General features: G+C 45.7%; 1 protein-coding gene across 2 annotated transcripts in view; it reads left to right on the forward strand.

The window, feature by feature from the left end:
- The window catches only part of LOC126981485 (visual system homeobox 1-like), a 73106-nt gene extending 55784 nt beyond the window's left edge, over positions 1-17322 (forward strand). The window contains exons 4-7 of one of the 2 annotated variants that reach the window (XM_050832570.1): positions 11385-11580; positions 11998-12526; positions 13190-13473; positions 14819-17322. In XM_050832570.1, coding sequence (XP_050688527.1) covers positions 11385-11580; positions 11998-12526; positions 13190-13472 — 1008 coding nt within the window. In that variant the 3' untranslated portion in view covers position 13473; positions 14819-17322. The remainder of the gene's footprint in view (positions 1-11384; positions 11581-11997; positions 12527-13189; positions 13474-14818) is intronic. The other variant, XM_050832571.1, reaches the window with a different exon arrangement.
- Positions 17323-17656: the final 334 nt, after the last annotated feature.

The raw sequence follows: 17656 nt of genomic DNA on the forward strand, positions 1-17656 counted from the left end.
CCAAGAATAAGCGAGAGAAACAGAGAAAAGAAGAAAAGAAGAAAAAAAATTTAGAAAAAGATATTGACAGTTTCTTATTTCTTTACTCTTTTTAACAGAACGAAGAGAAACAGAAACAAAAATAAGAATGGAAAAAATATTATAGTAAAAAGAACATGCTAACGATCCATTATTATTTTTTGAACAAGAGAACGAAAAGGAAAACAAAACAAAGAAAAATGTGAGACGAAAAATATGTCAACGATTTTTCACGATCTTTTTTTTATAACGAGGGGAAGAAAAACGATTAAATAAGACGGAGAAACGATTTATATATTTTTTGTTTTGTTTTGTTTTGAAGGAAAGAAAGAAGTAATAAAGAAAAGATGAAGTAGAATGAGGAAGGAGGAAAAAAATACAAAGAAAATGAGACATGCAATAAAAAAAAAAAACAGAAGGAAAGTGATGAAAGAAAGAAAGATAAATTTACTGGGAAATGATTTATATTTTTTGTTTTTGTTTTAAAGGAAAGAAAAAAAAGTACAATAAAGAAATAAAACGAAGTAGAAAAATAGCAGGAGCAAAAATACAAAGAAAATATGAATGAAATGCAATAAAAAAACTGAAAGAAAGTGATGAAAGAAACACACACACACACACACACACACACACACACACACACACACACACACACACACACACACACACACGATATTTTTTTTCAAACCAAGTAAAAAGTTTAAACAACGGGGAAAAGAAAGAAGGCAAACGATTTATCATTATTTAATTTTGAAAAAGAAAGGAAATTCGAAAAATGTGAACAGCCAAAAGATATATAATTTTGATTAACCGAAGGAAAAACACATAAAAGGAAAAAAAAAGTTATGTTAGCGATTTGTCATTCAATTTTTGGGGAGTGGGGAAGAAAAGTAAACGGGTGAAAAAATATAGCGAATGATGATGATGATGATGATGGTGACGATAATGATGGTTACTACTACTACTACTACTACAACAACATTTACTACTACTACTACTACTACTACTACTACTACTACTGCTACTACTACTGCCATCACCACTAATACTAATACTAATGCAATTTTGTTATTATGGTGAGCTTGTAAATATAAAAAATCAATGCACACACACACACACACACACACACACACACACACACACACACACACGGAGAGGACTTGTATATTGATATTTATATTCGTTTACAAACCTACGACAGAGCCACAAATATTCCTTAGGGAGGAGCTGGAGGAGGAGGAGGAGGAGGAGGGGAAGGAGGAGGAGGAGGATAGCAAAAAAGACAACAAAAAACATGAATGGAAAAAATAAAACAAAGGAGCGAGAGAAAGAGGGAAATGGATAAGTAAACAAAAGCGAATTGGAGACGTACAAAAATAAAGGAAACAAATTGGAAGGACACAAACACAGAGGAAATAAAAGTATAAAGATGTAAAGGAAAAATAAAGGAAAATAACTATCACGAGGAAAGAAAAAAAGGAGCGCAAAGGAAGGAAAAGAAGTGTTCAGATTTAAGACCAAGAGCAGGGAGGAAGGGAAGAGGGAACAGAGAAGGGAGGAGGAAGGAAGGAAAAGCAAAAAAAAGGGAGGAGGGAGGAAGTGAAAGAGAGAAGAAGGAACGTAGGAGGGAGGAAAGGAAGACTACAATGAATACTAGAATGAACAATAGAAATGGTGGAAGGAAGGAAGGAAAATCTAGAAAAAAAGAGGTAGAAGGAAGGAAGAATGGAAGAGAAAGGAAGGACGAAGGACATGGGAGAGAAGGAGAATCATAGGAACTTAGGGAGAATGATAAAAGAGGGAATACTATGAGGAGAGAAGGAAGGAAGGAAAGGAGAGGAACAGAAAGTAGGAGAAGAGGGAGAGATTCAAGAAGCGAAGGGAGTGACATAGAGGGAGAGGACTTGAGTAAGGAGTGACGAAAGGAGGACAAGGAAGTGAGGGAGAAACTAAACTAGGGAAGCAGGGAGAAGTAAGGAGGAAGGGAGGACTAGGAAGTGAGGGAGAAACTAAACTAGGGGGGGAGGGAGAACTAAGGAGGGAGGACTTCAGAGGGAGAGGGGTGGGCGGGGGTGTAGGGAGGGTCCAAAAGGGAGTGGGGGAGGGGGGGAGGGTCCTTCATCGCGGTTTGTGGGAGAAATATTGGGGACATTACTGGTGATAGCCGCTGTCCCGCCCGCCCCGGCCTCGGCCCCCGCCCCCGCCGCCGCCCCGCCGCCCTTGTGCCGATTGGCCGAGGGGCGCTAGTGGCCGCGGGCGTGCCGGAGGGATACGACCTGCGGGAGGCGCCGACGCCCCTCGATGATTAATGTAGTATTAAATATCCTTCCCGGCGGAGATATTAAAGGCTCGTTCCCAGCGGCCGCCGAGCCCAGCGCCGCGCCGAGCTAACGCAATGATCAAATTTGTATCGATGGCCATTACTGAAGGAGGAATCTGATTACTCCGCGGCCCCCTCGCGCATGTTGTGAATCACGCTGCCGACGCCGCCTCATTATGCTCAATGCCGGGCCCGGGAAGCACAGGAAGCACGCTTACTCACGGGCCACACGAGGAAGGGAGGAACGGGAAGGGAGAAGGAAAGGGAGAGGGAGATGGGTGGTGATGGGAAGGGATGGGAATACAATGGGAATCACGCTTATTCAAGAGCCCAACAAGATGGAAGGAGGACGAACAGGAAGGGAGGAAAGGAAGGGAGAGGGAATGGGTGGCGATGGGAAAGGATGGATATGTAGAGGGCATAGGGAATGGAGGAGAATTAAGTGAGAGAAGGCATAGAAGGGAGGTGTAGGGTAAGGAAAGAACGGAGGAAAAACACAAGTGATAGGAAGCAAAGGAAGGAAAGAACAAGACAGAAGGAAATGGGACATGAGGGAGGAGTGGGATTTGAAGGTAATGAAGGAAGGAAGAAACATGAGGAAAGTACAGGAATAGGTAGAGGAAAGGAAGGGGGGTGAGGGAGGAAAGGAGGGAAAAAAAGAACTGAAGACAAGGGAGATCAGAGAGAGAGAGAGAGAGAGAGAGAGAGAGAGAGAGAGAGAGAGAGAGAGAGAGAGAGAGAGAGAGAGAGAGAGAGAGAGAGAGAGAGAGAGAGAGAGAGAGAGAGAGAGAGAGAGAGAGAGAGAGAGAGAGACCCCCCTCCCATATATTTGTAAAAAGGAGGACGAGTCGAGGACATAAGTCATTCGATGGTCTGAGGGATTGATTCTCTCTCTCTCTCTGGAAACCCACTCATCATTTTTATCAATCTTCCTATTTTCTCGCCAAGCCACTGGGGTGAGAGAGAGAGAGAGAGAGAGAGAGAGAGAGAGAGAGAGAGAGAGAGAGAGAGAGAGAGAGAGAGAGAGAGAGAGAGAGAGAGAGAGAGAGAGAGAGAGAGAGAGAGAGAAAGGGGGGGGTGAGATCCACGGGAACATGGGAGAGATTTCGATAGTTCTACGAGGCGAGAGGAGGAGGAGGAGTAGGAGGAGGTAAAGTTGGGGAGATATAAGAAAGACGGAGGGAGGGAACACCAGAGACAAGACGGGGGGTGAAAAGTGAAGAGGAACAGGGTAGGTAAAGGGGAGAAAGAGGCACTGGAGAGGCTGAGGAAGGGAAGGGGACGGGAGAGAAGGGGGTAGAAAAAGCAGAAGAAAAGCTGAGGAGGACAGGGAGAGGAAGAGACGCAGAGGGCAGTAGAAGGAAGGAAGAAGGGGAGGAAAGAAAGCATACAGGGAGAAGGGGAGGATATGAGGAGAAACAGGGAGATGAAATACTATAAGAAAGAACAAGGAAGGAGGCTGGGGAAGGGCAGGGGTGACAGGGGGGTGCAGGGGGGGGGCAGGGGGAGGCAGGGGAACACGAAATACTATGGAAGGAAGAACAGTGAAAGAGAGAACATGAACTAAATTAGGCTGAGGAAGGACGAGGGTGACAAAGGGGAGATATGAGAGGAGAAGTTAGGGGCAGGGGGGGGAGGGGGGGAATGACAAGGCGCCCCAGTGACCACCCCAAAACGTCCCCACTTTATAGGTTGTTGTGGGGGCGAGAGTAGACGATCCGGGTCCTTATTGAATTACCCAAACTTGATTCAGGGCTCCCACAGTGGCCCGCCCCCCCTGCCCCCCCTACCCCCCCCCCCTCTCGTGGCCCTTCGAGCTCGTTAAAGTGAGGGATTGTAAAGGACACCAAGACAGAAGCTCCCTCCCTCCTTGCCTCCTCCCTCCCTCCTCCTCCCCTCTCCTTCCCTCTCTCTCTCTCACGCTAGAATCATTTAAATCTTCAGCACTAATTACGTTATTTTTTTTTTTCATATCAAAATCACGTGATATCAATTATTTAAACTTGATATGTACATGTTAACGATCTCTCTCTCTCTCTCTCTCTCTCTCTCTCACACACACACACACACACACACACAGGGTTTATGAGTTATGTGCGGTAAGAGAGAGAGAGAGAGAGAGAGAGAGAGAGAGAGAGAGAGAGAGAGAGAGAGAGAGAGAGAGAGAGAGAGAGAGAGAGAGAGAGAGAGAGAGAGAGAGAGAGAGAGAGAGAGAAGGTCGAGGGGGAGGGTATAAGGAAATAACACCCGAAGAGAGGGTGTGTGAAGGAGGAGGAGGAGGAGGAGGAGGAGGAGGAGGAGATGATGGGTGACTTATGAGGATGAGTCGAATGGATGATTGTCAAGGGAAGTCGAAAGTTAGATCTCTCTCTCTCTCTCTCTGAAGACAACAAATAAAAGAACAAATAAATAAATAAATACAAGAAATTTGGAGTGACGGAGACGCATGATGAGGGGGAAGGGGGGAGGGAGGGAGGAGTCAGGGAGAGAAGGGAGGAGGGGGGAAACGGAGTAGGGAGGGGGGAAGGAGAGAAGGGAAGAGGGAGGAGGAGGTTGGGAAGGGAGTGTTTAGCGGAAAAAGAGGAAGAAAGAAAAAAAAAGAAAATAATAGGGATGAATAGTAGATTTCTTAGACGTTGTATCACCACCACCACCACCACCACCACCAACAACAACAACAACAACAACAACAACAACAGCCACCATCAATCTTAACAATTACATTATCCCCATCGTTACAATTTCACCATCACCACCACCACCACCGTCACTAATATAATATCACCACCATAACCATCACGACCATTACCACCACAACTACCACCATCAACCACCAAAACCCCGAACATTACCATCACCACTATCACCACCACCTCCACTACCGCTCCCACCTTCACCACCATCAACCACCAACACCACGAACATTACCACCACCACTATCACCCCCCCACCACTACCGCTACCACCTTCACCACAACCACCACCACCACCACGATCATTACCACTCCACCACCACCATCATTACCATCACCACCACCACTTAACAACCCGTCGCCTTATTGTCCGCGCCTCCTCCTTGTCACCGCCCAATTCCCGCCTTTCATAATCGTCGTATTGGTCATTAGTCATCGCCGGAGCCGCGCGGGAACGCTAGGAATGCCCCGGAATGGCCTGGAATGACCCAACTTCTCCCGCCGCGGCCAGTTTTCATTACCGGGATGGCCGCGAGGGGGCAGCACCGAGGGAGGTTATGGAGGAAGATGAGAAGGGAAAGGCTTTATTACGAATTACAGCCTCCGATCATTAAAACGCTCCTCCTCTTCTTCTTCCTCTTCCTCCTCCTCCTCTTCTTCTTCTGAGCCTGGGTCCTCCTCCTCCTCCTCCTCCTCCTCCTGCTTCTTCTTTTCTTTCTTGTCCTCCCTCCGACACCTCCTCCAGCTTCTCTTCCTTGTCCTCCTCCTCATCCTCCTCTCGGGCGCTAAATTGAGCTTCGTCTAAATAAAGGAGCTTAATATAGAAGATGTGGAGAGTTTAATTGACTTATTGCGGAAGATGCGTGAGGGGAGGAGAAGAAGGAGGAGGAGGAGGAGGATTAGGAGGAGGAGGAGGCACAAAAATACATAAAAACCACTCAAGGATCCTTAATTTTGTGGACATTAAATATTTTCCCTCTTCTTCCACCACCACCACCACCACCACCTCTCACTCCACCTCCTTCTCCTCCTCCTCCTTCGCCTCCTAATATTAATGTCCTTAGGTCGCGGGGTCCGTAAAACAGTAGGACACCAGGACGCCCGAACACCCCCAGACTTAATTAAAGGGTTATGAGAACATTGAGACATTAGGGCGAGGCGTTAAGGTGCGTGGTAATGGGGCGTGTGTGAGGGCATGACGAGGAGGAAGGAGAAGGAGTCAGACGCGATTGTTACGCCTGTATGCCACTGGGTTAAAGGAACGTGAGGTACAGGAACGTGAGGGTCATGAAAGCGAACGTGTATAAGAACAGCTGATGAAGGTAAATAACAACAGCTGATAAAGGTAAATAAGAAGACCTGATAGAGAAGTGATTGAAAGGAACGTGAGATAAAGGAACGTGAGCTAAAGGAACGCGAGGGTCATGAAAGCGAACGTTTATAAGAACAGCTGATGAAGGTAAATAACAACAGCTGATAAAGGTAAATAACAACAGGTGATAGAGAAGTGATTGCAGGTTAGTTAAAGGAACGTGAGGTAAATGAACGTGAGCTAAAGGAACGTGAGGGTCATGAAAGCAAATGTGTATAAGTTGATAAAGAAGTGATTGAAAGTTGAACGGTCAAAGGAACGTGAGGTAAATGAACACGAGGGTCATGAAAACGAACGTGAATGTGAAGAGCTAATAAAGAAGTGATTGAAACTTAAGGAACGTGAAAAGTTAAAGGAACATGAACTAAGGGAACGTTAAGGTCATGAAAGTAAAAGAATAAGAACAGATGATGAAGAAGTGATTGAAAGTTTAGCTAAGATTCCATAATGCAGATGTGATGTGTTATATCGAGAATTCTTAAAGCAAATCTGGGAGCGGTGGGTAGCGGCTTCTCTCTCTCCACTCTTTTTGTTGCCCTTGAGCCGTCTCCTTTGTTGTAAAAAAAAAAATATGAGTAACATCGAATAAATATAACTGATGAAGATATTGATTCAGAAAAAAAAAAACTACTCAGACACGCTTCAAATATCAATCATTCTTTAGAAACGCGTAGATGTTAGTGAAGGCTATTGAAGAAAGATAAAATAAGCATAGGTACAAAATATAATCACATGTTACTGCACTGTAAATATATAAAAAAAAAAAACTTGAAACTTACTCTCAATCAAACGAAGCTTCTCAACATTTTTTTTTTTTTTTCATTTTTCCGTCTGAACCTATAGCGCCGGTAGGCTTGCTTGAGGGGCCTGGATGGTAGTCGGCCCCAGCCCGTCATGGCGCAAGCAAGTGTTTATAGTGGCGCCATTCCCTCATCATGTAGGCTATTTCTAGGCATACATTTTTAGAAGCATATTTTGAGTCTCCCCTCAACAATATATAAAAAAAATGAGCACTTTGCCAACTCGCCAATCTCCGTATCCTTACCACAGCAACTTCTGGTTCATTACACCCCCACTGAGGGCCTCTCCACACACACACACACACACACACACACTGGCCACTCACTAACTCATCATCCAAGTTACCAGTTACACGCTTCAGTTGACATCCCAAACCCTATTAATCTCCCCTAAGAAGCCGGACGGTCAGGAGCTTGGCCGCGCGTCAGCTGTTTCGGCCGGGGAATCGAACCGTGGGTGCGGGGATGAGCGGGCACCCAGGCGAACCACTAGACCAATCCGCCAGGGCTTAACGCAGTAATAACATGGGGATTTAAGGGTAATTGCACCTTAGAATATTACAGCGAGGACATTCTCTCTCTCTCTCTCTCTCTCTCTCTCTCTCTCTCATCTCGTGTCCAGTCTGCCTTCCTCCTCCTCCTCCTCCTCCTCCTCCTCTCTTTAAAAGGCTGATCCAGGGCTTATAGGAAGTGACCACCTCCCTAGAGAGAGAGGGTAGATTTTCCCCTCTCTCTCTCTCAGAACATTTACCGACCTATCTGTTTCTCTAGATATATATATTTTTTTGCTACTCTTTATTTCAACTTTATTCTCTTTTTTTTTTTTTATTCTTACTATTGTATTTTTCAAACCCATTCTGATACACCTACCTAGTTTACTCAAATCTACTTAACTACTTTATACTACTCTACTACTTTACACTACTTTACTTCTTACACCCCCCCAAAAAAAAAAAAAACATAAGAGATAAGTAAACTAACAAGCAATAACTTCAAACTATTTACGGGTCCTATAATCGGGGTCATGACGTCATTGCGCACTCGTTACGTCACTGCGCGCGTTTGTATATATATGTGTGTGTGTGTGTGTGTGTGTGTGTCCTGCCGTTCTCAGCCCCCGATAAACTTTCTTAATTCCGGGCGTTCAAAGGCGTTAATTAGAGCGAGGCGGAGAATAGGAGAAAAGTTTTAATTAATTTCTAATAAAGTGTAGATCAGGAAAATTATTGAAGGAAAGTTTGAAGGCGGCGGCGGCGGAGGCAAGGAGAGAGAGGGAAGAAGGGAGAGGCAGGAAGAGGAGGAGGAGGAGGCGGTTAGGGAGTGGAAAGGAGAATCAAGTTGTTCCCGCTAAATTTATTACACTCTTATTAACACTAGACTAGAGCAAGAAAGGTGTTGAGAAGATAGGGAAGAAGGAGGAGCCAGTTCATAGCATCAGAAAAGGATTATCAATAGCCTATCATTTTTACATTAACAAGCATTCATATATTTACGTTTAGATCACATTTTCCACCCTTCAACTATTTCCCGCTTGACTCTCATAAACACTAGAGCAAGAAGAGTAATAAGGAGAGGCCAGAACAGGAAGAGGAGCCATTATATAACATAGCAATAAAAGTTAAGATTAATAGCCTATCATCGTTTCACTGTCCAATATTCAGAAATTTCCGTTCACACCACATTTTCTACTGCAATTCCTTCCCGCTTGCTCTTATTAACACAGGAGCAAGAAAGATGATAATGAGAGGTCAAGGAAGAGAGTGGGACATAACACCAGGGAGCAGTTGTTAATAGCCTATCATCGTTTCACTGTCCAATACTCAAAAATTTCCGTTCATACCACATTTTCTGCTGCAATTCCTTCCCGCTTGCTCTTATTAACACTAGACCAAGAAAGATGATAATGAGAGGTCAAGGAAGGGAGTAGGACATAACATCAGTAAGCAGTTGTTAATAGCCTATCATCGTTTCACTGTCCAATATTCAGAAATTTCCGTTCATACCACATTTTCTACTCCAATTCCTTCCCGCTTGCTCTTATTAACACTAGACCAAGAAAGGTGATAATGAGAGGTCAAGGAAGGGAGTAGAGGCCAGTACATAACACCAGGAAGAAGTTGTTAATAGCCTATCATCGTTTCACTGTCCAATATTCAAAAATTTCCGTTCATACCACATTTTCTACTCCAACTCCTTCCTGCTTGCTTTTATTAACACGAGAGCAAGAAAGGTGATAACGAGAGGTCAAGGAAGGGAGGAGAAGCCAGGACATAACACCAGGGAGCAGTTGTTAATAGCCTATCATCGTTTCACTGTCCAATATTCAGACTTCAATTTGTACCCGTTAAATTTACTTCATTCTTATTAACACTAGACCAAGAAAGGTGATAATGAGAGGTCAAGGAAGGGAGTAGAGGCCAGTACATAACATTAGAAAGCAGTTGTTAATAGCCTATCATCTTTACACTATGAATCCACAATATCCACACTTCAATTTGTACCCGCTAAATTTACTTCATTCATTAACACAATAACAGCAAGATAAGTGAACAACTGAAGCCAGGAAGGAAGGAGGAGTTAGTTTATAGTATCAGAAAGCGGTTATTAATTAGCAAATCATCGTTACTTTGTCCAGTATTCAGATAAAAACGTTCATTAAAAAAAAAATATCAATTCATACCGAAAAACTGTCTCACCGGACCCGTAACCCAACACAACCTTCTCTTATAGACTTACTAACATTATAAGCATGACAGAACGTTAGTAAAATCTTAAATAACACAATAATAACACTAGAAATAACAGAAAATAAGGGAAATAAACAAGGAACTAGACACATACCTTGCTCACGCCGCTGCCAGACTGCCCGAGGAACGACGATGACCCAAAAAGATGACTTATAACACGATGACCGGAGTAATATGACGTCTTCTTCATTATATCTTCCTTCTTTAACCCCACACGAGCACTATACACACTTAAAACTGAGTTATATAAAAGAAAGGTAATGATAAACGCAGTAAAACACGATGATGACCCACAAAATGACTCAAAGACGATGACCGGATTGATATAACGTCTTTTTCACTATATCTTCCTTTTTTAACCCCACACGAGCACTATACACACTTAAAACTGAGTAATATGAAAGAAAGGTAATGATAAACGCAATAAAACACGATGATGACCCAGAAAATGACTCAAACACGATGACCGGATTGATATAACGTTTTCTTCACTATAATTTCCTTCTTTACCCCACACGATCACTATACACACTTATAACAAAATAATATAACAGAGGGATGATGCTAAACTCGATGATGACCCACAAAATGACTCAAAACACGATGACCGGATTGATATGACAGCACATTCACCGTCTTCACTTTCCTTCCTTCTTCTTCCTCCCATAAGCTCTATACACACTTGCAACACATGAATTAACGCTTAGCAACACCCCAGGACGTCTATGTGTCAGCGTGTACCTTTCCCCGCGGCTACGTAACGACTGAGGGGATATTAGACACTTTGAAATGTTTGTATCGGACCACATTTATTGGTGATTATGTTTTCTCCCCTAGATGGCGGGGGTGACGCTACGCTCTTAGGTGTTTTAAGTGTTTTTTTAGGGGTGTATAATGTGTTGTGGAGTGTATTTTGAGGTTGCTTTTAGCTTTTATAGAGTAGATGGGTGTTTCGATTAGCTTATTTATAGCAGAGAGGTGTGTGGGGGAATGTCAGGGGGCGTGAGAGAGGGTTGAGAGGCGGAACAGCTGGCGAGCGTTTCCGTGAGGGCGAGGTGCTGGCCCCACAGTATGTCAGGTGGAGCTTTTGTGGGTTTAGTAGAGGTTATTAGCGCTCTATGACCCCTCACCCCCGCCTCCGAGCCCAGCACCAGTCACCCTCGCCCCCCAACCCGCCCCCCACCCTCTCCTCACCCCTTCCCTCGCCCCTCTTCACGTCGGGGCCTGATGGAGTGTGGGTGTCCCGGCGGGCGGTGGCTGTACACTTGACGGCCCGCCTCCCGCCGCCCGCCGCCACATTTACCTTCTCACACCCCATTGGACACAGTCAAGGCAATGAACGTGTGTGTGTGTCTTGCCGCCTCTGCCGCGATAAGGCACACACACACACACACACACACACACGGGGACTCACGCTTCGCCGTCCTCCCGCAGGTGTGGTTCCAGAATCGTCGGGCGAAGTGGCGCAAGACGGAGAAGACGTGGGGCAAGAGCACCATCATGGCGGAGTACGGCCTGTACGGCGCCATGGTGCGACACTCCCTGCCGCTGCCGGAGGCCATCGTCAAGTCCGTGGAGGCGGGTGAGGAGTGTCCTGCGCCCTGGCTCCTAGGTATGGGTCAGAGTCCAGGTGAGTCCACTCGGCGCCCGGTCCCCGCCGCACGCTCCTCAACCTCAACCGATTTGGCCGCAAGGTTCAAGTGCCGCCGAGACGGGTCAGAGGCGGCCTGAAGGCGCTGCCAGGGGAGGAGGCAAGGGTCAGGGGTCAGGGGTCACGACGGCCTGGGTCAGGGGTTGTGCTGTGGGCGGCGTGAGGAGCGGCGGAGCGGGCGTTCCAGTGGGGGGGCGGGGCGGTGGCGGGGTGGGCGGGGGTGCCTCTCCCTCCCACCACGACGCTGCCCCTGAGCTCGAGGAGTCTTGAGTCTTCGATGAAATGAAAGAAATAACAGAATACATATTACCTAAGCGCCAAGCAGCAGGCGACGCTGAGGCTTACCCTGAGTGCTGCGAGGCCTCGGCAACCCCCTAACGTGTGTGGTGTCCCCAGGGATGCACCGGAAGAGCATGGAGGCGGCGCAGCAGCTCCAGAAGGCGGACGGTGAGAAGGACATGGACGAGAGCACGAGCAGCCACGAGGAGAAACGGGACCTGCACACGGGGGAAGCCGGGGGTGAGGGAGGAGGCGGAGGGGCGACGGGGGGCACCACGGAGGAGGGAGGAAGAAGGGGAGAGGGTGGAGGAGGAGGAGAGAGTGGCAAAGGAGGAGAGACGGAAGATGAATCAGGAGGAGGAGGAGACAGAGACAGGGAAAGAGAAGTAGGAGGTAGTGGAGGAAGTAATGGCACAAGTGGACTAGGAGGAGGAGGAGGAGGAGGAGGAATGGAGAGAGGAGACAGAGGAGGAGGAGGGGGAGGTAGTGGTGGTGGTGGGGGTAGTGCTGGGAGGATAAAAGGCGAGAGAGGCGGAGACATGAGTGACATGGACGACGGCAGCGGCGACCTGACCGACGACGAGGGGAGCAGAGACGGCGAGGCGGGCGAGGGCAAGCTGCACGCCCCCCCCAGCGACGACTTCAGGTGAGAGGCACGCGGGGCTCCGGCAGGTACACGCCTTCACTTTGCGTATCCTTCCTCCATCCTTCCCATCCTTCCATGAGCTTAGGAAGACTTAGGGAACATAGAAACTTCTCTTAAACTTACCTTAGAAACTTATCTAAGAAATTTATCTTAGGAACTTGTCTTAGGAACTTGTCTTAGAATCTTGTCCTGTCTTTGAATCTTGTCTGAGTCACCTGTGAACATTAATAGACCACCACACACCTGTGAAACCATTCATTACACGTCACTACACCCCAAAACACACACCACATTACACTCCGACCCCACATTCACGCCACTCTACACCTCACCACCTCACAACACACTCCACAAACACCACCACCCCCATATCTTTACACGATCAACTCCCCCTTCCACATACACCTCAGACACATCCCATCTCTATTCCACTCTTCTATCACCCCCCTCACATACACACCACCACCACCACCACCACCCACAAGCACCCTGGTCTCGCCTCTAACACCACTCGTTCGTCACACACCACCATAACACACATTCCAACTCCCCTTCCACACACACCCCACACACTTCTCACCCCTCACCACCACCACCACCACCACCATCATCCCCCAAGCCACACGCACCTCAGTCTCGCCTCTAACCCCAGCTCTTCGTCAGGTCCAGCAGTATCGCCGCGCTCCGACAGAAGGCCCAGGAACACAGCGCCATGCTCCTGCAGAACATCAACCCCCATGACGCCCTAGCCCACCACCCCGCCGACATGAAGGCCGCCTACATGCACGCCCACGCCCTCCACCAGCAACAACAGCAACTACAGCAACAACAACAACAAGAGCAGCAGCCACCACAACGACAGCCCCCGCCTCTCCACGCGTTAGGGGCGGGGCTCCCTCCCACGCCCCCCCGCCCCCCACACCACCTCCACCAGGCCCTCTACTAAGGTGCTGAGAGAGAGAGAGAGAGAGAGAGAGAGAGAGAGAGAGAGAGAGAGAGAGAGACCTGAATTCCTTTTAATCAAGAATAATGACCTAATGATTTTATTTTATTCCTCCTCAATCGCGAATGATGAACTAATGAATTTATACAAAGCCATCCAATTAAAAACGGACGAATCGCGCGCGGGGCAATCAGACGCGAGAAACACCTCTAATGACGGGAGAACAAGGCGGCGCAAATTATTAAAGTGACCCCAAAAAAAGATATATTAAAAAAAACGCGACGTAATCCTTTTCCACTTCCCTGCGCAGAGTTAATGACGTTACGGAGTGAATGATAGAGAATGAACGGAGCACTGAAGCGGATTCGACTCTCAGTAGCGGAGGGTTCATGGACGGAAAAGGGGGTTGGATTCTGTTGTTTGTCTGATATTTTGTTTTTTTATTATTTTGGGGTGTGTATTTAAAGGGTTTACGGAATACATTTTTTTTTTTTTTTTTACAGTAGAGGAAACAGTTCATGGGCAATAAAAAGGAAACAATAATGAGAAAAAAAACGCTAAAAAAAAGCCCGCTAAAAAATGCTCGCTAGTATACGGAATAGATAGGTAAAAGAAATCGTTTGGTTATCTTGTATTTTGTTTATATTAGATTGGGTTGTTTATTCAAAGAGCTTATAAGATAGGAAACTCCATATAGACGAAGATGAAGTGAGAAATTGTTTGTGTACCTTTTTTTTTTTTTTGTTTATCATACTTAAGGTTATTATTGAAGGGGTAAGTCTATAAAACTACATATCATAGACGAAAAAGGAATGAGGTTTCAATTGTTTACTTTATATTTTGCTTAGATTATATTAGGTTGTTTATTTACAGGGTTTACGGGAAAACTTCATATTATAGACGAGAATTGAATGAGAAATTGTTTGTTTATGATCTTGTTTATTAGGTTGTTTGTTTAGTGTGTTTACAGGATAGAAACTTATTAATGATTTGTTTTGCTGGATTGCGAAAGTGGTGTTTTTTTATCATCTCGAATATAATAAAACTTAATCTTACAATATTTCCAAACTAGTAAAGTAAAAAAAAAGGTGCGTCACATTCATCACCTTATCTTCACAAACATTTTTTTTTAAATCTAACTAACAATCAAACAAACTCTTCCTCTCTCCAGTTCTGTAAAATGAAAGTTCGCCACGTTTATTCTTATTATAAAATGACTTACTTTTAAAACATTTCTTATTGGTATTGTAAATCATGGATGCTTTGTTTTCTTTTTGTTTTTTATCACGTTATAATGAGGTTCAATGGAGTGAGACGCTTACCTTAATGATGCTTTTCTTTACCTACAGATGGCGCTAACTACAACACCCCTCCCTCTCCTTCTCGTCCTTCCCTCCACCCCTACCCCTTCCCCCCGCAGATATCATCCCCCTCACCTAGAGACATCACCCCATTCTACAAACCTCATCCCCTCACTTTCACCCTTCATACATCAATCCCTTCCTCTCCCCCTGCCCTTTCACCCTTCCAGACATCACCCCCCACCCTTCCCCCTACCTATTCACCCTTCAGACAGCGCATCCCCTTTCCCCTCCCCACCACAGCCTCTTCAGTTACCCTACCACCATAGCCCACGCCTGCCACCCTCCCCTTCCACAGCAAAACGCCGCAGCTCCCTCCACCCTGCCACCACAGTACCACAGCCGCTACAGTCACCCAAACCACCACCGCCTCAGATATCCCCGACCACCACAGCTGCGAAGTCCCTCCAGTATGACCACCACAGCCATCAACAGCAGTTATCTCTCCTCCACCATTCCGCCGCCACAGCAACTTCAGCCACCCCCAACCACCACAGCAACAGAAGCTCCGATCCCCCACCACAGACATCGCCAGTAGACCTCCCCTTTCCACCTTCCCCCCACCCCACTAAGCCCTTCGCAAGCCCACCACACCCCAGCCACAGCATCTTCAGCCACACCGAACCACCACAGAAACAGAAACTCTGATCCCCCACCACAGCCATTGCCAGTAACTTCCCCATTCCCCATTTCCCTTCCCCCCACATACCGACCCCCAGCCCCCCTAAAACCCATTTCAAGCCCTCCACACCCCAGCCACAGCATCCTCAGCCACACCGAAGTACCACAGGATCTAGACCTTCAATCCCCGACCACAGCCACCACCAGCATCCCTCCCCTTTCCCTCCCTCCCCCCAATACCTCTTCCCCTGCCCCCCCTAAGCCCCTTTCAACGCCCCCCCCCCCTCGCCAAAGCCACAGCACCAGCAGCCTCAAGAGGGATCTGTCGTCCTCTCCGCGTCCTCGTCTCAATACTCTTGTCATCATAGTCGAAGGGAATTGAAGTGAAATTAAGTCAATGGAAATGTGTTTGAGTTTCTTGTTTTATCCTTTATTTGACGTCTCTTTTTTTCATGTCTTTCTCTTCCTTGCCTTTTCTCTTTTTTTTATATTCATTGCTCTTTTTTCTCTTCTTCTGGTGCGTAAGATCTTATTTATTATTCATTTGATTTATTTTTTATTTTTACATACATTTTTATTTTCATTTTTCATATCACTCACTTTTTTTTATGGGGGGGGAAGGAAGGAGGAGGAGACCTTTTCTTCCTTGTCCTTTTCCTTCCTTCTGCTGCTCTCCCACAAGCTCGTCTTTGTTTATTTGATATCTACATCTACATACATATTTTCCCATTTATCCAATCAATCATTTTTTTGTTGGGGAAGGATTCTCTTTCCCTGCCCTGTTGTACTCTTTTGCCGCCCCATAAGTACGTATTTATTTATCTGTTTGTGATCCACTTCTACAATATTCTTTTTCCCATTTGTCTAATAAACTTCAATTTTATTTCCATTTCATTGGCCATTCACAATGAGGGATACTGAAGCGGCGGATAACGAAGAGGTTGTCCTTCCTCCTCTTACCACCTTTCTTCCTGATCATCTTTCTATTCCTCTTCCTTTCCATACTTTTAATCTATTCCCCCTTCTTTCCTTCATTTCTTCCTACCCATAAGCCACTTCCCCTCTTTTTCATCCCCTCCATTATCTTCTTCATTCCTTTCCTTTCATCTTTCTATTCTTCTTCATTTCCATACTTTTTATCTATTCCGCTCTCCTTTTCTTCCTCCATTCTCCCTTCTTTCCTTCATTTCTTCCTACCCATAAGCCACTTTCCCTCTTTTTAACCCCATCCTTTTTTTCTTCATTCCTTCCTTTCATCTTTCTTCTTCATTTCCATACTTTTAATCCATCCCGCTCTCCTCTTCTTCCTCCATTCTCCTTTCTTCCCTTCTTTTCTTCCTACCCAAAAGCCACTTTCTCTCTTTTTCTTCCCATCCCTTTTTTTTCTTCATTCCTAACCCATAAGCCTCTTCACTCACTCCCTTTCCTCCTCCTCCCTCTCCCCCCCCCCCTTCTCCTGAGCTTCGTAATACTCCAGTAATATTTCTCGGCCTTCCAAATAGATCGATATACTCCATTAATTAGAGAGTTTGTTGATCGAAAGTCCTCCAAGGTGCAGTTGTTATTATTATTATTATTTTTATTTTTATTTTTTCATCCTTGTCAAAAAAAGAAAAAGAAATAGAACACACTTATATCTCCCTCCTCCCTCCTTATTACTCTTTTTCTTCTTCTTCTTCTTCGTGTTGCTCCTCCTCCTCCTCCTCTGACGTCATAGAGTAAACAACCACATCCGCCATAATGGAAAAGGAGTTTGTTTCCATTGTTTGCATCCATTAATTTAGCAGCTTTTTGTTGGCATTTAAATTACCTTTTTTTTGTGTACCGTCATGTTGCACTGCGGGGGAGGAGGGGGGAGGGGGAGGGGGGCGAGGGAGTAGGTGAGGGGGGAGGGGGAGGGGGGCGAGGGAGTAGGTGAGGGGGGAGGGGGATATATTTGATTTTACTTTTAATGTGCAATTTTTAAGTTAGGATTTATTTGGTCTAGTTGTCTTTTTTTTTTAGTTGCTCAATTTTTCTTCTTTCTCCATTGTTTTTTTTCTTTCTTTAATAAACTTCAATATTTTTTCTCTTATTCGTCTTCCTATTTATGTTTTTTATCTGTCTATCTTTTTTTCTTACTTATTTTCTTCCTTTTTGTCCTTGCTTACTTTCCTTCCTCATTCTCTTATGCTTCTTTTCTTTCTTTTCTTTCTCTCTTCATTT

This window comes from Eriocheir sinensis, chromosome 48 (assembly GCF_024679095.1).
Source record: "Eriocheir sinensis breed Jianghai 21 chromosome 48, ASM2467909v1, whole genome shotgun sequence".
Lineage (NCBI taxonomy): Eukaryota > Metazoa > Arthropoda > Malacostraca > Decapoda > Varunidae > Eriocheir > Eriocheir sinensis.